Source organism: Nicotiana tomentosiformis, chromosome 4 (assembly GCF_000390325.3).
Source record: "Nicotiana tomentosiformis chromosome 4, ASM39032v3, whole genome shotgun sequence".
Classification (NCBI taxonomy): domain Eukaryota; kingdom Viridiplantae; phylum Streptophyta; class Magnoliopsida; order Solanales; family Solanaceae; genus Nicotiana; species Nicotiana tomentosiformis.
The window spans coordinates 112830704-112852751 of NC_090815.1; the positions used below are offsets into that span (position 1 = coordinate 112830704).

General features: G+C 40.1%; 1 protein-coding gene across 1 annotated transcript; it reads left to right on the forward strand.

Moving 5' to 3' along the window:
* The first annotated feature begins 19491 nt into the window (after positions 1 to 19491).
* LOC117280317 (G-type lectin S-receptor-like serine/threonine-protein kinase At4g27290) lies at positions 19492 to 22021 on the forward strand. The gene is made up of 8 exons (XM_070201597.1): positions 19492 to 19613; positions 20294 to 20497; positions 20549 to 20644; positions 20707 to 20798; positions 21009 to 21218; positions 21334 to 21465; positions 21666 to 21903; positions 21991 to 22021. Exons 1-8 carry the CDS (start codon positions 19492 to 19494, stop codon positions 22019 to 22021), a joined length of 1125 nt encoding a protein of 374 aa, XP_070057698.1.
* Positions 22022 to 22048: the final 27 nt, after the last annotated feature.

Here is a 22048-nt window from a genome sequence, read left to right on the forward strand (position 1 = left end):
GTCACGCTAAGACTGTGACATTGGCGATGCTGGGTTTGCCGAGGATTGAGTGGAAAGGTTATCTAGACTATGTCCCAAGTAGAGTGATTTCATATTTGAAGGCCCAACGGATGGTTGGGAAGGGTTGTTTATCTTACTTGGCCTTTGTGAGGGATGTTAGTGCTGATGCTCCTAGTATTGATTATGTTCCGGTGGTACGGGAATTTTCGGATGTGTTTCTTGCAAACTTGTCGGGCATGCCGCCTGATAGGGATATTGACTTTGGTATTGACTTCGTGTTGGGCACTCAACCCATTTCTATTCCACCATATCGCATGGCACCAGCTGAGTTGAAGGAATTGAAGGAACAGCTTCAGGAACTCCTTGATATGGGGTTTATTAGGCCTAGTGTGTCTCCTTGGGGTGTACCAGTGTTGTTTGTGAAGAAGAAGGATGGTGCTATAAGAATGTGCATTGATTATAGGCAGTTGAACAAAGTTACAATCAAGAACAAGTATCCCTTACCACGTATTGATGATCTGTTTGACCGTCTTCAGGGAGCGAGAGTGTTCTCCAAGGTTGATTTGAGGTCTGGTATCACCAGTTGAAGATTCGGGACTCAGATATTCTTAGAACAGCTTTCAGGACCCGTTATGCTCATTATGAGTTCCTTGTGATGTCTTTTGCGCTGACCAACGCCCCAGTAGCATTCATGCATCTGATGAACAGTTTGTTTCAGCCTTATCTCGACTCTTTTGTTATTGTATTCATTGATGATATCCCGGTATTCTCTCGTAGCTAGGAAGAGCATGCCCAGCATCTGCGAATTGTGTTGCAGTAGTTGAGGGAGGAGAAGCTTTATGTCAAGTTCTCCAAGTGTGAGTTTTGGCTCAGTTCAGTGGAATTCTTGGGGCACATGGTGTCCAGTGAGGGTATTCAGGTGGATACAAAGAAGATAGAGACAGTTTAGAGTTGGCCCAGGCCATCCTCAGCTACATAGATTTAGAGCTTTCTTGGCTTGGCAGGTTATTATTGTCACTTCGTGGAGGTCTTCTCGTCTATTGAGTCGCCCTTGACCAAATTGACCCAAAAAGGTGCTCCTTTCAGGTGGTCAGATGAGTGTGAGGAGAGCTTTTAGAAGCTCAAGATTGCCTTGACCACAACTCCAGTTCTAGTTTTGCCTTCAGCTTCAGGCTCTTATACAGTATACTGTGATGCTTGGCGGATCGGTATTGGGTGTGTCTTGATGGGTAGCTGCCATCGTTCATGCATTGAATATTTGGAGGCATTATCGCTATGGTGTGTCTTGTGAGGTGTTTACGGATCATTGGAGTCTCCAGCACTTGTTCAAACAAAAGGATCTAAATTTGAGGCAGCGGAGGTGGTTGGAGATGCTAAAGGACTACGATATCATCATTCTGTATCATCCCAGGAAGGCCAGTGTGGTGGTTGATGCCTTGAGTAGGAAGACAGTGAGTATGGGTAGTCTTACTTTTGTTCCCGTTGGGGAGAGGCCTCTTGTAGTTGATGTTCAGGCTTTGGCCAACCGGTTTGTGAGATTGGATATTTTGGAGCCCATTTGGGTTCTCGCTTGTGTGGTTTCTCGGTCTTCCTTATTTGATCGCATCAGAGAGCGCCAGTATGATGATCCTCAATTGTTTGTCCTTAAGGACAAGATTCAGCATGGTGATGCTGGGGATGTGACTATTGTGGATGATAGGGTGTTGAGGACGCAGGGTCGGATTTGTGTACCCAATATGGATGGGCTACGTGAGTTGATTCTTGAGGAGGACCACAGTTTGCGGTATTCCATTCATCCAGGTGCCGCGAAGATGTATCAGGACTTAAGGCAGCACTATTGGTGGAGGAGAATAAAGAAGGATATAGTGGGGTTTGTAGCTCGGTGCCTTAACTGTTAACAGGTGAAGTATGAGCATCAAAGGCCAGGTGGATTACTTCAGAGGTTAGAGATTCCAGAGTAGAAGTGGGAGCGGATCACCACGGATTTTATAGTTGGGCTCCCACGGACTTCGAGGAATTCGAGGTTATTTGGGTGATTATGGATCGGCTGACCAAGTCCGCACACTTCATTCCAGTGGGTACTACTTATTCTTCAGATCGGCTGGCTGAGATTTACATCCGAGAGATTGTTCGCCTTCACGGTGTTCCAGTTTCCAACATTTTAGATAGAGGCACGCAGTTTATATCATAGTTTTGGAGAGCTATGCAGGGAGATTTGGGCACTCAGGTTGGGTTGAGCACAACATTTCACCCCTCAGACGGACTGACAGTCCAAACACACTATTCAGATATTAGAGGACATGCTACGCACTTGTGTCATTGATTTTGGGGGTTCTTGGGATCCGTTTATGCCACTCGCGGAGTTTGCCTACAATAACAGCTACCAGTCGAGCATTCAAATGGATCTGTATGAGACTTTGTATGGGAGACGGTGTAGATCTTAGGTGGCTTGGTTTGAGCCGGGGGAGGCTAGACTACTAGGTACTGACTTGGTTAAGGATGCTTTGGACAAGGTTAAATTGATTTAGGAGCAGCTTCGCACGGTGCAGTACAGACAAAAGAGCTATGCCGACAGAAATATCCATGGTGTGTCTTTCATGGTTGGGAAAAGGTTTTGCTGAAGGTTTCACCGATGAAGGGTGTTATGAGGTTCGGGAAGAAGAGCAAGTTGAGCCCTCGGTTCATTGGGCCTTTTGAGCTACTTTAGAGGATTGGGGAGGTGGCTTACAAGCTTGCCTTTCCACCTAGCTTGTCGAGTGTGCATCCAGTATTTCATGTTTCTATGATCCGGAAGTATATCGGCGATCCTTATCATGTTTTGGATTTCAACAAGGTTCAGTTGGATGGTGATTTGACTTATGATGTGGAGCCAGTGGCCACTTTGGATCGGCAGGTTCGAAAGTTAAGATCAAAGGATATAGCTTCAGTGAAGGTGCAGTGGAGAGGTCAGCCCATTGAGGAGGCTACTTGGGAGACCGAATGGCAGATGCGTACCAGATATCCACGCATATTTGAGACTCCAAGTATGTTTACGAAGGGGAGGATGAAATGACCCGGTCGGTCGTTTCAAGAGTTGTAGCCCTGTTCCCTTTTTTTGATCATTTTTGTACTTCACTATTTGCTTTATGACTTATCGAGTTAGTTGGTTCGGGTCCGGAGAGAATGCAGAGTGAATTGAGACACTTAGTCTCTTAATTGAAAGCTTAAGGTGGAAAAGTCGACTGGATGTCGACTTATGTGTAAAAGACCTCGGATTGGAATTTTGATGGTTCCATTAGCTCTGTTGGGTGATTCTGGACTTAGGAGTGTGTCCGAATTGTAATTTGGAAGTCGGGAGTAGAATTAGGCTTGAAATGGCGAAAGTTGGAATTTTGGAAAGTTTGACTAGTAGTGGACTTTTTAATATCGGGGTAGGATTCCAATTTCGGAAGTTGCAGTAGGTTCGTGGGGTCATTTATGACTTGTGTACAAAATTTGAGGTCAATCGGACGTGATTTGATAGGTTTCGGCGTCATTGGTAGAAATTGGAAGTTTCAAAGTTCATTAGGCTTGAATCTATGTGTGATTCGTGTTTTTAGTGTTGTTTGATGTGATTTGAAGACTCGACTAAGTTCATATGATGTTTTAAGACTTGTGTGTATGTTTGGTTGAGGTCCCGCGGGCCTCGAATTGATTTCAGGTGGTTAACAGACCAAGGTTCGAAGTTGAAGAATTGCTAAAGGTTTGCAACTGCTGGTGTAATCGCACCTGCAGATTGGGAACCGTAGATGCGAGCTCGCAGAAGCGAGAAAAGTGACCGCAGAAGCGGCCAAGAAGGATTTGGGAAAGGGCCGCAAATACGGGCAGGCACACAGGTGCGAGGGAATTTTCCGCACCAGCAGAAGCGCAGATGCGGTCCAAGGCTCGCAGAAGCGGAGGCAGCTGGACTAAGTGACTTCCGCAGATGCGGAGGTTTCACTGTAGAAGCGGAACCGTGGATGCAGTAAAATGGCCGCACGTGCGAAAGGGGTCTGGGCAGAATGTTTAAAAATGAGAGTTTCGCGATTTTGGCTTCATTTCAACATTTTGAGCTCAGATTTTGGAGATTGTGAGATGGCTTTTCAAGTTGCATTCTTGAGGTAAGATCCTTGTGTCCATTTTTCTTCAATGATTACGTTTCCCCACTGATTTTACACCTAGTTGGTGAGTTTTTGAGGTGAAATTTGGGGGTTTGAGGCTAGGGATTTAGAGAGTGAACTTTGGGGATTTGAATGACCATTTGGTGTCGGATTTTGATATTTGGTATGGTTAGAGTCATAAGTGAATGGGCTTTCGGATTTTATGACTTTTGTAGGATTTTGAGACATGGGCTCGAGGGTCGGGTTTGGGCTGATTTTGGATTTTTGCTAGAATTTTGAATTTTTCTTATGGAATTGATTCCTTTAGCCTATATTGATTGTATTGTACTGCTTGTGGGTATATTAGGGATGTTTGGAGACCGATTCGAGATGCAAGGGCATTTTGGAGTAGAGTTTAGCCCGGATTGAGGTAAGTAGCATTTTCAAACTTGGATCTGAGGGTTCGAAACCCCGAATTTTGTGTTATGTGATTGGTATTGAGGTGACGCACATGCCAAGTGACGGGCGTGCGGGCGTGCACCGTGAGAATTGTGACCTGGTTGACTCCATAGCACTGTAGAGTGGTTCTATATTGTTGATATCCGCGTTTTCATCATGTGATAAAGTAATTGAACTGTCGATCATGCTAGATATAACATTTAGACTTTATGTCGGTACTGTTGGGACCCATAGTGGTCATTTCTTGCTGTCATCTTACTCATTTCATTGATATTTCATACTCGGTCATATTCATTCATTTCATATCATATCGCAGTCTCAGTTGTTATTTATTAATACATCACATCATTGTTTCGGGCTAGTTTTCATGATATTGTGAGCCCGTGAGTGAGACTAAAGAGATTTATGACTGAGTGAGGTCGAGAGCCTGATTATGAGTGTCAGTTGTGGGATCGGGCTGCATGCCGCAGCGGTTATACTGAATTATGATAGCGCTTGGGCTGAATGAGCCCCTCCGAAGTTTGTACACACGCCCAGTGAGCGCAGTTGATATTATTGAGGGATGGATCTTCCTTGGACATGGATCTTGTCCGAAGCACTATATATAACTTGAGATGGATCTTCTCCACGGGCTTGATTTTCCCTACTCGGTACTGGGTGATTGATGGTCAGTGATTGATATATTCTGGGATGGATCTTCCCTCGGCTGTTTAGGCCATATACAGTACCGAGTGATTGAGCATTTGAGAGCGTGATCACATGAGGTTGTCGGCATAGTGCATCACATACAACATGTGCATTGACATGTAAAAGCAGAGGAATTTCATGCTTCATATCGTTCAGATTTGATCTATTTTACAATTTTGAGTTATCTAAATAACTTGAAAGCATACCTCTGCACTATTATTTCTATATTATATCGTGCCGATTGAGTTTGTCACTACTTTTAGCTCACGGTTTGGGTTTGTTACTTACTGAGTTGGTTGTACTCACGTTACACCCTGCACCTTGTGTGCAGATTCAGGTGTTGTCGGTGACGGCGGCTGCTGATCGAGGAGACAGGATCTCGGAGACTGTCGTGGTAGCTGCATGGCATTCGCAGGCCTTGACTCTCCTTCATTATCTTTATCTGTACTTCAGTTTTTACTTCTTAGACATTTTAGTAGACTGTATTCTGACATAGATGCTCATGTGCTCGGTAACACCCCGATTTTGGGATAGATTGTATTATGTTGCGGGTTTATTTCTCTTCCAAAAAGGGTTTTCTTAAATATTAATTGCTTCCGTCTATATTTTCAAAGATTTTACTATGTTAAGATAGTCTAGTAGTGGCTTGCCTAGTTCCACGATAGGCGCTATCACGACGGTTGGTTTTTTTAGGGTTGTGATAGTATTCTCCAAAATTGATTTGAGATTTGGGTATCACCAGTTGAAAATTCGGGATTCGAATATTCTATAGACGGTATTCAGGACTCGTTATGGGCACTATGAATTTCTCGTAATGTCTTTTGGGCTGACCAACGCCCCAACAGCATTTATGCACTTGATGAATAGTGTACTCCAGCCATATCTTGATTCATTTGTCATAGTACTTATCGATAATATCCTGGTATACTCACGTAGCCAAAAGGAGCATATACAACACTTGGGTATTTTATTACAAAGGCTGAGAGAGGAGAGACTTTATGCCAAATTCTCTATGTGTGAATTCTGGCTTAGTTCGGCGGCATAGTGTCCAGTGAAGGAATTAAGGTGGATCCGAAGAAGATAGAGGCAGTTCAGAGTTGGTCCAGGCCAGCTTCAGCTACTGAGATTCGGAGTTTTCTCGGCTTGGCCATTATTATCATCGCTTCGTGGTGGGTTTCTCGTCTATTGCGGCGCCTATGACAAAATTGACCCTGAAAGGTGCTCCATTTAGGTGGTAGGATGAGTGTGAAGAGAGCTTTCAGAAGCTCAAGACAGCTTTGACTACAGCCCCAGTATTGGTGTTGCCTATAGGTTCAGGGTGTTATACTGTGTATACGTCGCACATTGGTCTCGGCGCAGTGTTGATGCAATATGGTAGGGTGATTGCCTATGCGTCCAAACAGTTTGTCAGATTGGATATTTCTGAGCTGAGCCTAGTTTTGGGTTGTGTGGTTTCTCACTCTTCTGTTTATGATCGCATCATAGAACGTCAGTATGATGACCCTCATCTGCTTGTCCTTAAGGACACGGTTCAGCACGATGATGCCAAGGAAGTCCTTATTGGAGATGACGGTGTATTACGGATGCAGGGTAGGCTATGTGTGCCTAATGTAGATGGTTTGCGTGAGTTGATTCTCTAGGAGGCTCACAGTTCGCGGTACTCCATTCATCCAGGTGCCACGAAGATGTATCAGGATTTGAGGCAGCACTATTGGTGGAGGAGAATGAAGAAAGACATAGTTGGGTTTGTAGCTTGGTGTTTAAATTGTCAACAGGTGAAGTACGAGCATCAGAGACTGGGTGGATTGCTTCAGAGACTTGGAATTCCGGAGTGGGAGTAGGAGCGTATTACCATAGACTTTGTAGTTGGGCTCCCACGGACCTTGAGAAAGTTTGATGTTGTTTGGGTAATTGTAGATCGGTTGACCAAGTCAGCTCATTTCATTCATGTGGTTACTACTTACTCTTCGGAGCAACTGGCTCAGGTTTACATTCACGAGATTGTCATGCTTCAAGGCGTACCGGTATCTATCATCTCTGACCAGGGTACACAGTTTACATTACGGTTCTGGAGAGCCGTACAACGAGAGTTAGGTACTCGTGTGGAGTTAAGTACAGCATTTCACCCTCAAATGGACGGACAGTCCAAGCGCACTATTTAGATATTGGAGGATATGTTTTGTGCGTGTGATGGATTTTGGGGGTGCTTGGGGTCAGTTCTTGCCACTTGCAGAGTTTGCTTACAACAACAGTTATCAGTCGAGCATTCAGATGGCGCTGTATGAGGCCTTATATGGTAGGCGGTGTCGGTCTCCAATTGGTTGGTTCGAGCCCGATGAAGCTAGACTATTGCGTACGGACTTGATTCAAGATGCCTTGGAAAAGGTTAAATTTATTCTGGATCGTCTTTGTACATCCCAATCTAGACAAAAAGAGTTATGCGAATTAGAAAGTTCGTGATATTGCATTCATGGTTGGTGAGCGGGTCTTGCTCCGGGTTTCGCCCATGAAGGGTGTTATGAAATTTGGGAAGAAGGGCAAGTAGAGCCCTAGTTATATTGGTCCTTTTGAGATTCTTAAAAGAATTGGAGAGGTGGCTTATAGACTTGCACTACCACCTAATCTCTCTGCAGTTCATCTAGTGTTCAATGTTTCCATGCTCCGAAAGTATCACGGCGATCCGTCTCATGTGTTAGACTTCAGCTCAGTCCAGTTGGATAAGGATCTATCTTATGTTGAGGAGCCAGCGGCCATTTTGGACAGACAAGTTAGAAAGCTAAGAGCGAAGAGCATTGCTTCAGTAAAAGTATAGTGGAGGGGTCATCCGGTCGAGGAGGCGACTTGGGAGACCGAGCATGATATGCGTAGCTGCTATCCTCATCTTTTCACCACTCCAGGTATAATTCTAAACACGTTCGAGGACGAACGTTTGTTTAAGAGGGGGAGGATGTAATGACTCGGCCGGTCGTTTTGAGAGTTGTAGCCCCATTCCCCCATTTACTGATCATTCTATACTTTATAGTTGTATTGTGACTTTTCGGGATAGTCAGTTCGAGTCCGGAGAGATTTTTGAATGAATTGAGACACTTAGTCTTAAGGTTGAAAACTTAAGTTAAAAAGGTTGACAAACAATTGACTTATGTGTAAACGACCCTGGAATGGATTTTTGATGATTCTAATAGCTCTGTATTGTGATTTTTGACCTAGGAGCGTATCCGAAAAATTATTTGGAAGTCCGTAGTAGAATTTGGCTTGAAATGGCGGAAGTTGAATTTTTGAAAAATTTGACCAGGGAGTTGACTTTTTGATATCGGAGTCGGAATCTAGTTCTAAAAAATTTCATAGCTCCGTTATGTCATTTATGACTTGTGTGCAAAATTTGAGGTCAATCGGAATTGATTTGATAGGTTTCATCATCGAATGTAGACGTTGGAAATTCTTAAGTACCTTAAGCTTGAATTGGGGTATGATTCATGGTTTTAGCATTGTTTTATATGATTTGAGGTTTCAACTAAGTTCGTGTGATGTTTTAGATGGTTAACGGATCAAAATTTGGACTTAAACAGCTGCTGGAATTTTTCTACTGGAAATTTCTGCTGGAAATCGACGCTGGAAATTGAGGCAGGAAATCGAGGGAAGGAAATCGAAGGCAGCGCCTGGACAGAAACTTTAAGTTATAAAACGGGGTGCTTCGTCCCATTTTCCATTTTTGACAAATTGGAGCTTGGGGAGAGGCGATTTTTGAGAGATTTTCAAGGAAAAATATTGGGGTAAGTGATTCTAACTCGAATTTGGTCAATATACACGAATATATCATTGTTTTCATCATTTAATTAGTGTTTTGAGATGGAAATTTGGGGAAAATGAGGAAGCGTTCTTGGACTAGAATTTTGAGGTTTTGAATCGGATTTTGTTATCGGATTTGGGTAAATTTGGTATGGTTAGACTCGTGAGTGAATGGGCTTTTGGGTTTTGTGACTTTTGTCAGATTTTGAGACGTGGGCCCAGGGGCTGGGTTTGAGCCGATTTCTGGCTATAATTTCGTATTTTTTTGTGGAATTGATTCCTTTAGCCTATATTGATTGTACTATACTGCTTGTGGCTAGATTCGGGATGTTTGGATACTAATTCATGAGACAAGGGCATAGCGGAGTAAGAAATTATGCGGTTTTGAAGAAACACTTTTAAACTTGGTTTTGAGGGTATAAATCCTTGAAATTTCGTGTTGTGTGAATTGTTTGGAGATGATGCACATGGTAGGTGATGGGCGTGTGGGCGTGCATCATGGAAAATGTGACTTAAATTAATTCTGTGGAGATGCATAATTAAATAAATGACATTATCCGCATATCCTTCACGTGTTAGATAAATTGAGCTGAGACTCATATTAAAGATCATGTTTAGGCTACACACTGATATATTTTGGGACTCACATGGGTCATATTGTTGTTGATTTATTGTTTAAATTACAATTGTTGTACTCAGTCACATCTATCACTTGCATATCATATCTCAGTCTTTGTTGTCATTCATTGATACTTCATATCATCATGTCAGGTTGATTTTTCATGTTATTAAGAGCCCGAGGGACTAGAGATTCTAAGTGATAGTTATGTTTAATTATTTATGCCTGGACCTGGCTATTATAGCGCTTGGGCTGAAGGAGCCCCTCCGGAGTCTGCACCCCCACAGTGAGCGTAGTTGATATATATATATATATATATATATATATATATATATATATATATATATATATATATATATCTGGGATGGATCTTCCCTGGGCATGGATCTTGCCTTAGATATATATTAAGGGATGGATCTTCCCTGGGTATGGATCTTTCCTGAAGCATTTATATTGAGGGATGGATTTTTCCTGGACATGGATTTTGTCTGAATCATTGATATTCGGGGATGGATCTTCCCCCTGGGCTGGATTGGCCTTATACAGTACTGAGTGACTGACTGTCAATTAATGGATACACATATATATTTGGGATGGATCTTCCCTCGGCTCGATTGTCCATATATAGTACTGAGTGATTGAGTATTTTAGATTGTGAGTACACGGAGTTTTCACAAAGGTGCATCACAGGTTAACTGTTGAACTTGAAAGCATGCCTACATTTCTGTATTGTTATTTCTATACTGGATTGTACCTGTTGAGCACGTCACTACTTTCAGCCCAAAGGTTAGTCTTGTTACTTATTGAGTTAGTTGTACTCATACTACATTATGCACCTCGTGTGCACATCCAGATGCTCCCGGATACGGCATCTGCTAGATTTCAGAGTTTATTTTGTTGGAGACTATCAAGATAGTTGCTTGGCGTCCACAGGATTTGACTCCCGTCCTTTTAGTTATTGTATTATTCTATATTTTCAAACAGTGATTTTATCAGTCGGACTTTGTATTCATTTAGATGCTCATGTATTTAGTGACACCGGGTTTTTTTTAGAGTGTTTATATATGTATTTGTAAAATTTCTTCCGCTGAATTTAATTATTATGTTTCAAACTTAAAAGATATGGTGTTTTATTGAGATTGTCGTCTTGCCTAGTATCAAGATAGGCGTCATCACAACAGGTGAGATTTTGGATCGTGACATTAATAATCGTGTGATCAAGAACAAATTTAGATTACACTCTCATTATCGTAATTTTCATCACAATGTCAAGTCTCAAAATTTAATCATGGACCTTATCAATTAATCAAATAGTTAATAATAACTATGATAAAAGAATATCATATGCCATATATTTTTATATCAAATAGTGTTCACAAAAATATGTTCAAATCATCAAATATGAGATTGGATCTAGGGCATATCTACTATATCCCTAACAGCTAAGGCTGTCACTTCATCTTCATCTGATGGAAGCTTTGAAATGGGATTCTTTTCCCATGTATGTTAGGGAAAAGTATAATTTGTATGTTGGAATATGGTATAAGCATCAAGTACCCGAAAAGAGTCTGGTATGGGTTGCTGATAGAGCAAGTACATTCAACAATACACCAGGTCTTAAGATGAAAATCATACTAAACCTGAGAACTTCCTGTGGTAAAGTTTTGATCATCCTACCGATACGCTCTTACCAGGCATGAATCTCGGTAAGAATTACGTGAATGGACAATAATTTTACCTCTCCTCATGGAAGAATGAATACGATCCAGCATCATGGGACTATATATTTCATTGTGATCCCACTGGATGTCCTCAGGATTATTAGTCAATTTGTATTACTATAATGAATAATGGAACAGTAAACTTTCTGAAACAGAAAACAAAAACAGAAAGTTAGCAGCAACAGAATATCTAAATGATATCTGGAAAAAAAATTGGAATAAATCGAGCCCACTTAATGCATAGTGTTTTCTTAAGGAAATTACTTCCCTCAAGTACCCACGGTGCTGGAATATTGTCCTTCCAGGATAGAACGATTTAACTCACCAGTGTATTGGTACCAAAAACACAATGGTTATAAAACACACTGGAAAATTTAGTGCAGAAGAAGAAGAAGATCAGAAAATTTTGTAAGGAAAGATTCTGGGATCAAGCTATATTTATAGCCATTTTCTGGCACTGTTTCAGAAATAGTATACAACCTTTCAGAAACAGCCATGGTTGTTGGAACATGTGGGAACATTTCACATTTGAAATATTCTGGGAAAAAGGATTTAAAATAATCCGAGAAAGAACCGGACCGGGGTGGTGTCGCGGGTCCTGGGTTATTCTGGGTTGAATTTTTCGTAAATTAATTTAATTAAATAACTGAAAGAAATTTTGTCCAAAAAGATTAATCAATTAATCTTTAACCAAATCTGAAGCCGAAGCCGAGCCGAGTGAGCGACGACGGCGATGGCGCGAAGCTTACTTTCTTTCCAACCCACTTAACACCAAGAGAAGTGCTTTCTTAATATAAGCATATTAACTTTTCTTTCCACCACCAATGAGGGACACTTTGCTCTTTCCAAAGCAAAAGGGAGCTCACTTTCCCTCCACTTTCTTCCCTCCATTTCCCATTCACCAATCTTTTAATCCCAACAATCCCCCACATGAATAGGGAATGGCTATAAGACAAAGGAATGCACTGACGAGTGTGTGATTTACCTGCAAGGATTAATTGCATCTGGATAAGTAGGTTTCCCTTTGAATTTTCCGTAGTGAACTTATATCGGATATACTCGGTCAATCGGTAGATTTGATATCTTTGAAACATCAAACTTTGTTGTATACCTAGACAACATAAGTCACACAATCAATCCTTAACCATCTATGGTTCTCACGGTTGTGTTCGTTTCAGCCATGAACACCGCCTCGTTTCATGAGTGCTTAGAGAATGGGCCTTTACTTTCATTCCCCTTGAAGCAGCTTACACTTCACACTCATATACGTGATTTCTAATCGTGTAATCCTATAGACACACTATCTGAACATTTCCTGCCAGACTTAGCAAATCATTAAAAAAACTTTAAGCTTTATTGACTCATCAACAAGCCTTAATGCTTTACCCTGATTTCTGAACATTGTCTTCATCACGAGAATGGGTTGAGTTATTTGAAAATATTGAACCGTCATTCATAACTTTGTTTGATCTCTTTAAACCTAGCTATTGGGATCTCCAGTCTACTATGATGACTTGTCCTAGGCCTTAACCTCATTTCCTTCGATGATCTTTCAACTGCCTCTCTATATAGGCCTTTTGTAAGTGGATCCGACACGTTATCTCTTGACTTTACGTAGTCAATCGTGATAACACCACTAGAGAGTAGTTGTCTAACGGTATTGTGTCTCCATCGAATGTGACGAGAATTTTTCGTTATACATAACGCTCCCTGCCCTGCCTATTGCCGCTTGACTATCACAATGTACACATATAGGTGCAAAAGGTTTGGTCCAAAGTGGAATATCTTCCAAAAAATTCTGGAGCAATTCAACTTCTTCACTGGCCTTGTCTAAAGCTATGAATTTAGATTCCACTGTAGAACGGGCGACGCATGTAACGACCTAATCAGTCATTTTGCTTTCTATATCTGCATTCCCTAAATAAGACTCTTCATATGTGCTCTTACTATTTTATGACCTGCGGGGATGGTTAATCGGGATTTGGAAGGGTTCGGGTCGAAATCGGAATATTTGGTTCCTTAGTTTGGCTTTAAAAGGCTAAGTTTGACTTTGGTCAACATTTTTAATAAACAACCTCGGAACTAGGAATTGATGGTTCCAATAGGTTCGTATAATGATTTTGGACTTGGGCATATGTTCGGATCGAGTTTTGGATGACCCGGGAGCATTTCAGTGCTTAATGTTGAAAGTTGGCTTATTGAAGGCTTAAAAAGTTCTTTATATTTGGTTTAGAGTAGGTTTTGTTGTTATCGATGTCCATTTGGGATTCCGAGCCTGGTAATAGTTCTGTATGGTGATTTAAGATTTGCATGAAAAATTTGGTGGCATTCCGAGTAGTTTAGATATATTTTGGCGCGTTCGGAGTAAGTTGGAAGAACTTGAAGTTCATAAGTTGATCCGATTTGGTCTGGGGTGTGATTCTTAGTTGTGATGTTGTTTTCTGAGTTCTGAGGGTGCGAGTGAGTCCGTTTTATATTTACAAACTTGTTGGAATGTTTGGACGAGGCCTCGGGGGGCCTCGGGTGTAATTGAGACAATGCACATATCGAATTGGGGCTCAAAGGGGCTGTCGGTGCACTAGTTCTGGTGTGCCCACACCTGCGAGCTTATGGCCGCAGGTGTGAGCCCGCAGATGCGAGCTTGTGTCGGCAGAAGCAGCTTTGGGGCATTTGGCCAGAGGCCGCAGAAGCAGAGAAGCACGCGCAGAAGCGGCCTCGCTTCTGCGATGACTAGCCCGCAGGTGCGATTGGGCCGCAGGAGCGCTTGACCATCCGTAGAAGCGGGACCGCAGAAGCGGTGACTCGTCCGCAGAAGTGGGAAGTGTTGGGCCTGGGGAATTCTGCAGAAACGGTGTCGCAGATGCGGTCTAGTGACCGTAGATGCGAAAGTTCTGGAGGCAGAAGGCTTCATTTATTACGGGACTTGAGCTATTTCTAACCCATTTCTCTCAGCTTTTGAAAGATTTTGGAGCTTCTTGAGAGGGGTCTTCACCTAGTAATTTGGAGGTAAGTAATTTCTATCCAATGTGAGTTAAATACATAGATTATGGGTAGGTTTTAATATGTAAATTTGTGAAAATCATGAGTTTAGATGAATAACCCTAGGTTTTGATAAAAATGGGATTTACCCACGAAAATGGTTATGGGATTGAGTGAAAATTATATATTTGAGTTCGTGAGGTTATGGGTTACAACTTTCTTTGAAAATTTCCAGAATTCGGGTATGTGGGCCCGGGGTAAATTTTAAGAATCTTTCAATTTGGGTTGGGTAATTACTCTAATAGTTAAATTATGAACTTTGAAATATATATTGATTTATTTATACAACATTTGACTAGTTCGGATTCTTCGACACCGAGTTAAGGCTTTAGAGCAAATTTGAGACCGGAAAGCGAGCTTTGAGACGAGGTAAGTCTCTTGCCTAACCTTGTAAGAGGGAACCCATCCCTGTATTTTTGTTGTAAATTACTTGTATTGGGAGCTACGTATGCACTAGGTGATGAGAGTCCGTGCGTAGCTTTTTCCATGTGATGTCCGAGTAGTCTTAGATCTATATCATGCTTTGTTTACACTGTTATGTTGATTACGTTTATTAATTGTCTTCAATAGAACCGAGATTAAGGATTTTTAGATTTAAAATCCCCAGTTTGGATTTTGTATGTTTGGGAAGAATTGAACAAATTTTATAATAACTTTGAGAAATCTATGTTCACTCGCGTCGCAAGTATTTCCGCGAGCGAGGTAAATTCCTCTACTCTCATAGGAGCGGGTCGTTCGCCTCGGCAGGTTAATAGATGTATCTATGGTTCGTGTCGTTCGACCCTCGACAGTGCACAGTATATTTCTAGATCGGGCCGTACAACCTCGACATAAATCATGCGTGATAATACTCAGAGCCTATTTATACTTGATATTAATTTATGGCTTGAGCGGTTATAATTATTTAAATGACAGGAATTGACTTGAAATTTATTATTAGTGACGAAATTATTATTCGCTGCTTGATATTGAGTTGTATTAGTTATTTACATAATCCATGCTTATTTATAATTCATGTATTTTATTGTTAGCCCATAGTAAGTGTCGATGTCGACCCTCATCACTACTTCTTCGAGGTTAGACTAGATACTTACTGGGTACATGTTGTTTATGTACTCACGCTACACTTCTGCACTAACCGTGCAGGTTCTGAGGCAGGTGCATCTGGTGGCTATCCCGGTGCGCATTCCTGATACTCCGAGACTTAGCGGTGAGCTGCTTCCCGAGCCCGTTCTGCAGCACCCGAAGCCTTTCTTTTTGTGTTTTGCTTTCTGTCTACTTTATTCCAGACAATAGCTTAGTGTTTTGTATATTCTACTAGTAGCTCATACACTTGTGACACCAGGTCTTGAAAATTTTTGCTAAGTAGACACTTATTAATTTTGAGTATTTATTTCACCATACTTGATCTTATAATTGGTTACACTTTATTTTATTAAACTTCCTCATCTCTCACTTATTTAGTGATTAAAAATCAACAATTTCTAAAATGTTAAAAGGATAAACACATGGTTAGTGTACCGTTAGCTTGTCTAGCAGCGTCGTTGGGCGTCATCACGGCCTATAGAAAATTTGGGTCGTGACAATGCACGTTTGTTTGGATGATTTCCAAGACACTGCTCCACCCCCAATTATGAAAACATATCCACTCATGGATTTAACTTCAAATGATCCGGTGATTCAATTTGCATCACTATATCCCTCGATCACTGAGGGATATTTGTTATAATGCAAAGCATAAATTTGGGTATGTTTCAGATACCCCAAAACTCGTTTCATTGCCATCCATTGTATTTGATTGGGATGACTTGTAAATCGATTCAGTTTGCTAATAGCATATGCTATATATGGTCGCGTACAATTCATGATATACATCAAACTTCTCAATACTCTTGCATAGTCCAGTTGTAAGTTACTTTCATCTTTATTCTTTTGAAGTGCATAACTCACGGCAATTGGAGTCTTGGCAATCTTGAAATCCAAATACCTGAACTTGTCAAGTGCTTTTTCAATATAGTGAGACTGCGATAATGTTAGACCTTGTGGAGTCTTGTGAATTATGATTCCTAAGATCACATCAGCAATTTCTAAGTCTTTCATGTCGAATTTGCTAGCCAACATGCGCTTAGTAGCATTTATATTCGCCATATTTTTGCTCATTATCAACATGTCATCAATATATAAAAAACAATGACTTCATGATCTGGAGTGTTTTTAATGTAAACACATTTGTCACACTCGTTTATTTTAAACCCACTTGCCAATATGTTTGGTCAAATTTGGCATGCCATTGTTTGGGTGCTTGTTTAAGTCCATAAAGCGACTTAACCAGTTTGCACACTTTCTTTTCTTTACCCGAAACCACAAAACCCTCAGGTTGTTCCATGTAAATCTCTTTCTCCAATTCTCCATTTAAGAAAGTTGTTTTAATATCCATTTGATGGATTTCAAGATCATACACGACCGCCAGTGCCACTAACACCCTAATAGATGTTATCCTCGTTACTGGCGAGTAAGTGTCAAAGTAATCAAGGCCTTTCTTTTGTCTATAACCTTTGACAACAAGTCCTACCTTATATTTGTCAATAGTGCCATCAGCTTTCATTTTCCATTTAAAGATTCATTTCGAACCTAAAGGCTTATTTCCTGGAGGAAGATCAACCGATTCCCATGTATGGTTATCCAAAATTGATTGAATCTCACTATTCACTGCCTTTTTCCAAAATGCTGAATGAGAAGATGACATAGCTGCTTTGAAAGTTTGAGGCTCATTTTCAAGCAAGAATGTCACAAAATCTTGTCCAAATTTAGTAGATGTTCTTTGACGTTTACTACGTCTTGGATCTTCTTTACTTGGAGTATTTTCCTTTGGTTCTTCCCGTGGTCGTTTAGGTCTTTTACTTAACGACTCGCATTCAATTTTATATGGATAGATGCTTTCAAAGAATTCAGCATTATCTGATTTAATTATCGTATTAACATGAATTTCGGGATTATCAAATTTATGAACCAAAAACCGACATGCTTTACCGTTTGTAGCATATCTAATGAAAACGCAATCCGCAGTTTTTGGTCCAATTTTTACCCTTTTGGGTAAAGGTACTTGTACCTTTGCTAAACCCCCACACTTTGAAATATTTCAAGTTGGGTTTTCTTCCTTTCCATTTTTCATATGGAATAAATTGCGTTTTGTTGTGGGATACTCTATTGAGTATTCGGTTAGTTGTAAGGATAGCCTCCCCCATAAATTCTACGGTAATCCGGAACTTATTAATAAAGAATTCATCATTTCCTTTAATGTTCGGTTTTTTCTTTCCGCAATTCCATGGATTGAGGTGTATAGGGGGCCAGTAGTTTGATGGATAATTCCATATTCCAAATATAATTTTACAAACGGAGATTCATATTCTCCACCCCTATCACTTCTAATCATTTTGATCTTTTTATTCAATTGGTTCTCCACTTCATTCTTGTATTACTTAAATGCTTCAATTGCTTCATCCTTACTATTAAGCAAATAAACATAACAATATCGAGTACAATCGTCAATAAAAGTTATAAAATACTTTTTCCCACCTCGAGATGGTGTCAACTTTGTATCACAAATGTCAGTATGAATTAAGTCTAAAGGATTTGAATTCCTTTCAACAGACTTATAAGGATGTTTTACAAACTTAGATTCAACACATATTTGATATTTTAATTTATTACACTCGAATTTAGGCAATACTTCTAAATTAATTAACTTCCGCAAGGTTTTGTAATTGACATGTCCTAAACGAATATGCCATAAATCATTTGACTCCAATAAATAAGAAGAAGCTGAAATTTTATTAATACTGTCAACAATCATTACATTGAGTTTGAAAAGGCCCTCTGTGAGGTAGCTCTTTCCAACATACATTTCATTCATGCTTATAACAACTTTGTCAGATACAAATATACATTTGAATCCATTCTTAACAAGTAAAGAAGTTGAAACTAAATTTTTCCTAATAGTAGGAACATGAAGAACGTTGTTGAACGTTAACACCTTGTCGGAAGTCATCTTCAGGAATATCTTCCCATAACCCTCAATCTTGGTTGTTGCAGTATTTCCCATGGAAAGTTGTTCTTCGGGACCAGCAGTAGAGTAAGTCGCAAATGCTTCTTTGACAGCACAAACATGTCGAGTGGCTCCAGAGTCAATCCACCACTCCTTCGGATTTCAACTAGGTTATATTCCGAAAGCATTGCACACAGATCATCGATGTCATCATTCTTCTCCACTATGTTGGCTTGTCCCTTTTTCTTATCCTTATTCGGGAGACGACAATCAGGGGCTTTGTGACCAGCTTTTCCACAATTGTAGCAGTTGCCCTTGAATTTCTTCTTGTTCTGCTCCTTAGTCTGTCCAGAAGACCTCTTCCTCTTCTTACTTTTGGAGTAGTCTCCTCAACAATATTAGCTCCCATAATCGTTGAATTTCCACGAGACTTCTTCTCGACTGTTTTGTTGTCTTCCTCAATCTTGAAACGAATCACAAGATCTTCCAATTTCATTTCTTTGCGTTTGTGCTTAAGATAGTTTTTGAAATCTCTTCACGAATGAGGCAATTTTTCAATCATTGCAGCCACTTGAAATTCTTCATTCACTACCATACCTTCAGCAATAAGGTCGTGAAAAATAAGTTGAATCTCTTGAACTTGGGTTTCAACAATCTTGTTGTCTATCATTTTATAGTCTAGAAACTTGGCAACCATAAACTTTTTCAAGCATGCATCTTCAGCCTTGTACTTCTTCTCAAGTGCGTCCCATAATTCTTTCAAAGTTTTCATAATACTGTAGACATTGTACAAGTTATCCTCCAAAGCACTTAGGATGTAGCCTTTGCAAAGAAAGTCTGCATATTTCCACGCCTCAGCAATCATAAACTTCTCATTGTTTGGCATGTCGGTGGTAGGCACTGAAGGGTCTTCACTGGTGAACTTCTGCATACCAAGCGTGGTAAGCCAGAAAAATACCCTTTGCTGTCATCCTTTGAAGTTGGCTCCAGAAAATTTTTCCGGTTTCTCGGTCGGTGGCACAACAGTTCAGCTTGATGATGCTATCATCGCTGGCGCAACAGTCGCAGAAGGATTTGCTATTTCTCACTGTCAACAACATAATTGTTCAATTAATGGCAAAAAATAGAACAGTAAACAGTATTGTAATTAATGATAAACAGTACGTTTAATAAATAAAAACTAAAGTTTTTATATACTGTTTCACAGAAAACGATGAAGTTTTTATATTCTTCAAATCGTTTCTGAATTTTAATACTCCGATGAAGTTTTTATATCTTCAAATCAGAATAGAAAATTTCAGAAGGAGTAGAAAACCACACAGGTTTTAATCTCCAAAAAGAGAATACAGATTATAATATAAAAAATAATTTCCTTAAGATTGTTAGTCAATCTGTATTACTATAATGAATAATGAAACAGTAAACTTTCTGAAACAGAAAATAGAACAGAAAGTTAGCAGCAACAGAATGTCGAAATGATATCTGGAAAAAAAATCGGAATAAATCGAGCCCACTTAATATATAGTGTGTCCTTAAAGAAATTATTCCCCTCAAGTATCCGAGGTACTGGAATATTATCCTCCCAGAATAGAACGATTTAACTCACCAGTGCATTGGTACAAAAAACTCTAATGAACTGCGAACCACTCAATAGTTATAAAACACACTGGAAAATTTTGTGAAGAAGAAGAAGATTAGAAAATTTAGTGAGGAAAGGTAAAGTTAAGTTGGTCAGCAGCGGACCATGGAATGGTCTCCACTGGAGTGGTGTACCAGGACTGACAAAAAATCCAGTTTATACATTTACTCTGGATTTTAATGAAAATAAAGCATTTTGCAGCTACGCGCTCCTAGATAGTTCTGTTATATCCAAATTAACCTTGAACAGTAAAGGTATGCTTCAGCGTTGGACGTGGGATAAGAAGAGACATGAATGGCACGTTTACCTGGCTTCACCAGCAGATACCTGTGACAATTACGGAACATGTGGTGGATATGGCAGTTGCAACATCATACTTTCTCCTGTGTGTAGTTGCTTAGACAAGTTTGTGCCGAAAGATCCAAGAAATTAGTCAGTGACAAACTGGTCCGGCAGGTGTGTTAGAAGGACACCCCTTAATTGCCAGAATGGAGATGGATTTCTCAAGTACTCTGGTATAAAGCTTCCAGATATACAGTATTCTTTAAGCAAGTTTGCTTAAAGAATGGCTTTTGTATGGCTTACTAAAATCTTGATATACGCAATGGTGGCAGTGGCTGTTTGCTTTGGTATGGCTATTTAACTGACATTCAAGAATTACCTGGAGGACAGGGCATTTACATAAGGATGGCTACCTCTGAGTTATGTAAGTTAAACTTGTGCAATAAATTCATTACTATTTGGTCAATATGGAGTATTAGCTGAATGAACTGAACCTCCCAATTCTCAGCTTTAGTTGTGTTTGCTTCGCTATTTGTTTCACATAGTATATGTCTAGTAGGGGAGCTTTGGTTACTATAAGGAAACCATTTTTCTCTGTTTATTTAGTTTATTTACCCTCCATTTATTTTGTCAGGCTCGAAGAAGAAAACAAAAGTACTTGTGCTGAGTCTGTCACTGTTGAGCGGAGTGGCTGTCGTTGGCATGACCATAGGGGTGTATATTTGGAAAAAGAAGAAGAAGATGAAGCTGACTTTGAAAGATGATCTAGACCTCCCACTTTTTGCATTATCAACAATAACTAAAGCAACCTCTAAGTTTTCAGACAAGAACATGATCGGACAAGGTGGATTTGGATCTGTTTACAAGGTAGCATTGTGAGTTTGTTATATGATATCACAGTAAAAACATCTTTAGCTCTCAATAATCAGTCAGCTACAGGTTATGATATGGTATCATAGGGAATCCTGGAGGGAGAACAAGAATAGCTATAAAGAGGCTCTCAAAATCTTCCTCGCAAGGAGTCAATGAGTTCAAGAATGAAGTTAATTGCATTGCCAAACTTCAGCATCGAAATCTTGTGAAGCTTATAGGTTGCTGCGTTGAAGAAGAAAAAATGCTGGTCTACGAATACATGCCCAACAAAAGTCTAGATTTTATCATATTTGGTCTGGTTACTCTCGTTTAACATATGAAACTCAATTAGTACACATAGTAAAGTTGATAGTTTGATCATGTTTTAGCTGCACTTTCTTACAATATTATTATAGTGTTCTAACAAACCTGTTAACAGATGAAAAGAAAAACTCGATACTTAACTGGCCTAAGCGCTTCAACATCATCAATGGAATTGCTAGAGGACTTTTGTATTTCCATCAAGATTCTCGGCTAAGAATTATCCACAGAGACCTCAAAGCAAGTAATATTTTGCTAGATACTAACATGAACCCCAAGATCTCAGATTTTGGCATAGCTAGAAGCATTGTAGGGAATGAGACTGGTGCCAATACACACCATGTGGTTGGGACACAGTAAGAAATGTAACACTACCCCTATACATTTATGTTACTAATGATATAGTCTGTCTAATTCTATCTTCTCTTTAATATGTGATGCAGTGGCTACATGTCCATGGTGTTTTCTCAATAAAATCAGATGTATTTAGCTTCGGCGTGT